Consider the following 6,724-nt stretch of genomic DNA (forward strand, 5'->3'; position numbering starts at 1 on the left):
GGTACCTTCTAGATGCGCGTACAGCAACTACATTAAATAATACCAAGGAAGGACAGATGACAGTGTAGTAAGAGCAACTTGCAGCACTTGGTATAAATGCTTTGAGGTTGGACTCCTCGTTTTCTGAGGCTGAGGATCTGTAAATGCTGTCTCCAGCACACAGACTCTTTTCCATACAGCACTGCCCCATGCAGCAAACTTTCCCAAACAAGGCACTTAGAGCCCCTACCCAGGCACTTGTTTTCAAAATCATCTTGGAGACTTAGAGCCTCTTCAGATCTAGTCAAATAAAAGGATGGGTTCAACAGTTATTAAAGAGCAGTGAATGCATAAATTCTGTGCTTCAAAAGGGAAGCATGCTAATGAGTGTCAAAAGGGAACATCTATCAAGCATACTCACGTGGTAGGAATACGGTTCTCCCTCTTCCATAGGCTCATCTGCCATTTTAAGGCCATTTAGCTGGAGAGGGGAAGGGAAGGGGAATGCAGAAGAGAAAGAAAAAAACAACAGCATTAAAACCTAACAATTTGAGACAAGCAGAGTTCATAATTTGGCCAATTTACATTTCAGAGCACACAAATGAAAACTAGTGTTCTCACCACTCTAATTTAAAACTGTAGTCTCAAACAAATACTACTACTTAGTAGTTATATTTAGCATCTCCCTTATGTATCATTTGGCATATCCCTTTGTAAATGCCCTTCCACGGTGTTATTTAATTGAAATTAATTTAAAATTCCTTCTTTAAAAGCTCCAGATACCATCCACACAAGATGATACTAACGTAAAATTCTTCCATTACGCAGAAAATTTACATCGCAGACACTTTTCAGAAACCTCAAGTCCTAAAATTTGCTACTGGAAATTAATTTGCAATTTAAGGAGAAAAGATTCAGAAGTGATTTCAAGTCTTTTGGGGGCAAGAGGGCAAAGTACAAGAGCAGGCAGAACAGAGTAAACATACCACAGAATTCCTATGTACAAAAATAATCACCTGTTTCCTAAAAAAAGTAGTTTCCTCTAAAAATCCGTTTGCATCCAAAGTTACTTAAGTATCTAGCAAATAGAATACCCAAACTTTAATGAAGCACTTTGGAATCTGTAGGTCTGTATATTAAAATATTTGTGGACAAATAGAACTCCATGCCACTTAACAACTGAATTTAAAAAAAAAAAATACAGACATATAAAGGCCATGCTCTGTTTTGGCAAGCAAAGCATTGATTAAAAACTTTTTTTCTTGTACTTCTGAACTTATCTGAAATATGTGCCTAGGACACCGCAACGTGGTATGATTACTGGTGTGTGAAGTGGTGAAACACAGGACTACAGAGAATCTCGAAATGCCACACAGACTGTGCCCCGGGTTGAAAACAAAGCAGAAACTCGACAGACAGGTCGGGCCGCAGGGACGGGTCTGTACCACCACCATTGTGTCACCTAAGCAAACCCTCAGCCACTTCCACTGCTGCTTCCAAGACTCTTGACTTCAAGTAGAGCTTTTAAGAGCAAAGTCCTAAATTAATGATTTTGATAAAATTAAACCTGATTTTTGTATTGAGATGGTGGCACTTATCCTCACTGAAAAAGGAAATAAAACCCAAAGGAAGCAGCAGGAGGCTTTGGTTACTTTCCCTCTTCTCCAGGTTTCTATTGATTTTAGCCACTTCACACACACTCTCTTCCCATTAACTATAACCTGTCAGCTTAACCAAGCACTGGCATATCCAACACACGTTCATCACACACACCTATCCTGCACTGCCACCCTGTTTCTGAAGGCTAACAATCACTGACCCGGTACCCTGGATTCAGAAAGCTCACAGACGTTACAGACACTGATGCTACATAACATCTTTCTTCTTTTACATAAATCTCTTTTCCAAATTAGATGCTGGGAGGGACAAGTTATGAATAGCAAGTGTAGTGGGTATGAATTCACTGAACTCATCAAGAGATAATACCAAAGTTCAGGCCCCACTTCAGACAACTCACTGCCATGTGATTTATTTCCACAGTGGCATTACATTACATTCCAGTGTGAATCAACAGGGGGCCCAGAGTTGCCAAAAAAACCTTATTTGTATCTGGTAATAAATTTGGTTTCTACTCCAGGTACTCAGAAATACAACACTGTTCTTCTCTCACGGACTTTAATTTGAAGTTGATTTAGTGTGCATTTCATCTTCCCTTTAAACGTGGTCAATTTTCTCCAAGTTTTCTTACTCGAATGTAAGCTCTGGACCCAATCCTATCAGCCAGAAGAACTGCAGAGACACCTAAGTCAGCGGCTGAACTGCAGGCAATCAGAGAGCAAAAGCTGCTGCTGCTGGGACGAGGTTCTGAACCCAGGACCAGCAGGCTACTGGATCTGCAGGCTCCTGCGCACACCATGCAGGCATACGGGCAGCCTTCCGGCAAATCAAATAGAGTAAGCTATTGGATTTTAATGGCAGGTAATCAAATGTCATCTTAATTAACAATTTCCTACTGTACACTTTTCCTCTTTATTGTTGATCATCTCACGGGGGTTTTTTTCCTGTCCAGTCTCTCTGTAACTAAAAAAAACCCCTGGATGTCTGCCAATTTTCAGTCCAAAGAATTTTATGTTCAAGTGCCTGAATCTACTTTTAATGCCTCGTGTACAGGACTACATTTTAATCTTATTTATCTGGGAACCATTGTCACCATCCATTAAAAAAACCCCAAAACCAAACAACGAACAGCAAACCTGTTGGCTCGCCACCCAAAGATCAGCTGTCTGCTATTCAGTTAAAAAAATTCAGTGGCTAAAATCAAATCATTACTGTTCTGTACAGTTACTTACATGGGCCAAGTTTCAGTAATGAGAAGTTTCCACTGTCCCCCATATTAGGCAAAAAAGAAAAGTTACAATTGATACTTAATTCCCACCTCTGCGGAAGCCAAATACAAAACTCTGCTTCCGCAGCCACGTGGGACGCCTTTTAGTCATTTAATCATGAATATTTATGCACAAACATATATAGAACAGAACTATTTTAACCTCCAAGTCATTACTTACTAAATATCTATGAATGCAGAGATTTAATTTGTTATTGAGGAGTAGAAAGCACCATCTGTATAGGAAGCGAGTGCAATTATTCTGAAGGAGATCCTTCCATCCTTGGATCATTCTGCCGTTCAGGACTGCTAAAGTCCGACAACTAACTGAGCATTTTAAACAGTAACTTGCATTAAAACACAAACCAAACTCAGATCTTTAGGCTAACAGTGTCAGTACTTTCCAAACACAAATTTTTAAAATGTCAAAGTACCCCTCGCTGCTGATTAGGAGAAGACTAAGCAAAACAGCTACAAAAAAAATGAGGATGAAGCTAATGTCCATCGATTTGGCAGGTAAGAAACTTACTTCTCCAGAGGCACCAGCTAGGAGACCCAATCCTCAGATGCCAAACTGCCTCTGAGGAGGCACAGCACAACCCGCCTCCCAGTTTAAATGGCTGCGATGGATCCCAGACTGGCTGGGATTATACCCTGTTACCTTGGGAGAACGTCCAGAGGGCTCCTGTGGGCTGGTCACAGGCTTAACTGCTATTGCACATGGTTTTCCTCTGGTAATTACAGCAGAAGAGAGGAATCTCAGTGTTACCAAAGAGTTGAACCATCCTGCCCCCCACGTTAAGGATATTTTCACTGTTTACATGGTAAATACATTATGGTTTGGTGGGTCTACAGGTTTTGGCTGAAGACAAACAGTCAGTAAAAATGCCTAACTACAAGGAAAACGAGCAGAAGACGTCAAACTGGTTCATTCTGCCCTGTTTTAACACAGCTTCATTTAGGAACTCAAACCGAATTTAAAATTTTATAGAAAAAACAGAACTGCGAATTTTATAATTGTAATATTAGAGGGAGAAAGCGTCACCACTCACGTGTAATCTGGTCTAGCTTCAGACAGGTAAAATCCTACACACGGATCATCCTCCACGGTTCCTCCTTCACTTTGCTTAGTTTGCCAAGTTACTGCAGCCACAGTCACCAGACCTACCCCTCTCAATTCTTCCACACGAACACCAGACTAACCAGTTTGCTTCCCCATACACAAAAGTATCACTTCAAATACTTATTTCAAAATGTTAGAGTGGAAGCTCGCCTTAGAAACTCCGGTTATTATGAAAAGCCTTTGGAAAAAGCCTCCCTGTGAAGACAACCACATTTGTTCCTCATTTCTTCTGAATTCCATCTGCAGGGAGTTTGCACCATTAATTTAATTAGCTACACATGGGCCTACCGAATCTCATTTCTTGAGCCAGGTTTGAGAAATCCGGGGGTTCTGTGCACAAACAGGTGGGGGGTTCATTTTTTTTTTTAAATGTCTAAAGTCAGTGGGCTCAGGTGCTTCTGAGAAGGAACAATTCCCTCCCAGACAGCAGCCAACCCCACGAAGGGGAAGACACGGCAGTTCCCAGGGTTACACCAATGAAAGCCGAGTCCCACAATGTGACCAGAGGAAGGATGTGCCGCTGATGGCAGCGCCCATGCGAGACCCCAAAGGTCTGCACTGAGCTTCCTCCTCACCCGCTCGCTGCCTGCGCAAACCTCAGTCCCTCAACTCCCCTTGCAAAGGGAAGAGGCCAGGCAACTCACTCCCGCTCTTCTTTAAACACACCAAGTAAAAGAGGAAGATAAAGCCAGCTACCTTAAAAAAATAATAAAATACTTAAACCCATAATCAGCTACTAGGGAAAGTTCTGAAGTCCTTTTCCTGTGGCAAACAACTCATACATTCAGGCAGGAAAACAAGCCTTCAGCAACATGTAATTACTGATTTTAAGAGAACATTTTGATCCTTCCCATTATCAGAGAGCAGGGGAGAATTACATGTGTCTCAGACTGGTTACAGCTGTGACAAGGCACAAACCTGACCCCAAGCACCAGGATCACTGAACTAGGAAAGGATTGGAGATGTTTTCGCTGCCGCCTGTCTGGGAGAAGTCTGTAGCCGCACAAAGGGCCTAAAGCAGCCGGTCTGGAGACGACAATCAATGGCAGTTTGAAGAATACAGGGAAAGGGTAAGTCTCCAACTTGGGAAAACAACACGTTTCACGTTTCCAGAGTTACTCTTAATGTAACAAACAAGTACATCTACAAGAATATTAAAGTTTTATCTGAGCTAACAAATGATACTGATCCTGTGGTTCAGAGTGACTGGGAAGCCCTGCGGGAACCCAGGTGAGCTCCCTCAAGCAGACCCCTGCTCCTTCTAGGGGCTCACAATACCACAGCAGATTTCCTAAAATTCTCTTCAAGAGTGGTATACCCAAACAGAATTATCACCACAGTCATAGTGCAGCACTTCTCAATGCATAAAGACACTCATTGTTTTCCATTTAAGAGTATTAATGTGCTTACTTCCCCCCGCCACAACCACCACTTTTTTTAAAGGCAGCTTGTTCTCACAATCTTTATAAAAATGGTACATTGTTGCAGTGGCTGAGGGCACTTCATTCAAATCACAGGCAATACTATTAATTTATTTTCTTGCCATAAGACCACCTAACTGTGGAGATGCTCAGAACTAGGTAGCTGAGTCATCCACGTCACTGCCAGTAATTACTCACAAAGGAGTTATGCAACTCCTAACACTGACAAAATTCAGTGGCCTTTGACAGACCAGGCTCGGAACACGCTTAAGACGGACTGAAAACACCAGCCAAATCAAAGATGCATTTATTTAATTACAGACAACATGTTACGCACAACAGCAGCAAAGCTCAGCTCACAAAGGCGCCTCTTGGAAGGCAGCAGCTCTCAGGACAGCCCAGTTTGCCAGCAGGACACTTCAGTTTCCAGCCACTTCGGTGTTCCAGCCTCCTCTTCCTTGTCACTGTCAGCCAATTAAGCAACCGGTTTCTGAAGGGTTTGTTTCGAAAATAAATATTTGAGTCTGAGGTTGCCCTGATGCAATTCCCAATATTCACGTATTGCACACAGCTCTTCAGTCACTGACACTTCTCCTTTTAACTCCTGGTCTTCTACTAACAGGCAGAAAACCCCCAAAACACTGTATTCTGCCCAGTTCCGAGAAGGAATTACATTTCAGTCAGCCTGCTCAATAAACCGCTAACCCTTACTTTCCTGCTCCTTCATAGACTGCAGTCATGTTTTAATAACCTACCACAGCCGATTACAATCGACACCCTCCTGTTTATTACCATGAAAATACTTACTAATCCCGTATTTCGGAGAAAAGCCGTTCCCTCCGTGTTGAAGCTTGAACTGCGCGACACAGACCCTTCCTACCCAGGCTTAAGGAATTCCCACAGTCACAAAACTGCTTCGCAAGCGACACTGTGCAGAAGAGGCAGGAAGAGCACAGTGCAGGGTCCAAAATGCAACCCTCCGCGCTTCAAAGCCCACCGATGGGAAAAAGGGCAAAATAATTCGATCCTGAATTTGTTCCAAAAGTTCACAGCGTTCTTGTGCCTTGAAGGACAAGAATTTGCTTCCTACCTTCAAGACCACATCCTCCCCTTGCCAACTGGTTTTACCTCATCGAGTCAACACGAGCATTACTGCCCTAGAAATGCACTTATTTCTAGCAGCACAACCCGGAATTTAGTCAACAAGCAGATTCCTCAGAGAGGAAACAAATCTTTGTTAAATCCCCAAACCACGTGAACGTACAACTCCTACAAGCAAAAATTACTCCACGTCCCTGAGACGCTCTTAATATACAG

The 6,724-nt window shown here is 42.5% G+C and overlaps 1 protein-coding gene across 1 annotated transcript in view; it reads right to left on the reverse strand.

The window, feature by feature from the left end:
* Positions 1-445, reverse strand: part of LOC104498369 (ribosomal protein S6 kinase alpha-6) — a 25,192-nt gene extending 24,747 nt beyond the window's left edge. Inside the window, exon 1 of the mRNA XM_010141728.1 lies at positions 401-445. Coding sequence (XP_010140030.1) covers positions 401-445 — 45 coding nt within the window. The remainder of the gene's footprint in view (positions 1-400) is intronic.
* Between the last annotated feature and the right edge of the window lie 6,279 nt (positions 446-6,724).

This window comes from Buceros rhinoceros, unplaced genomic scaffold, assembly GCF_000710305.1.
Source record: "Buceros rhinoceros silvestris isolate BGI_N320 unplaced genomic scaffold, ASM71030v1 scaffold40988, whole genome shotgun sequence".
Classification (NCBI taxonomy): Eukaryota; Metazoa; Chordata; class Aves; order Bucerotiformes; family Bucerotidae; genus Buceros; species Buceros rhinoceros.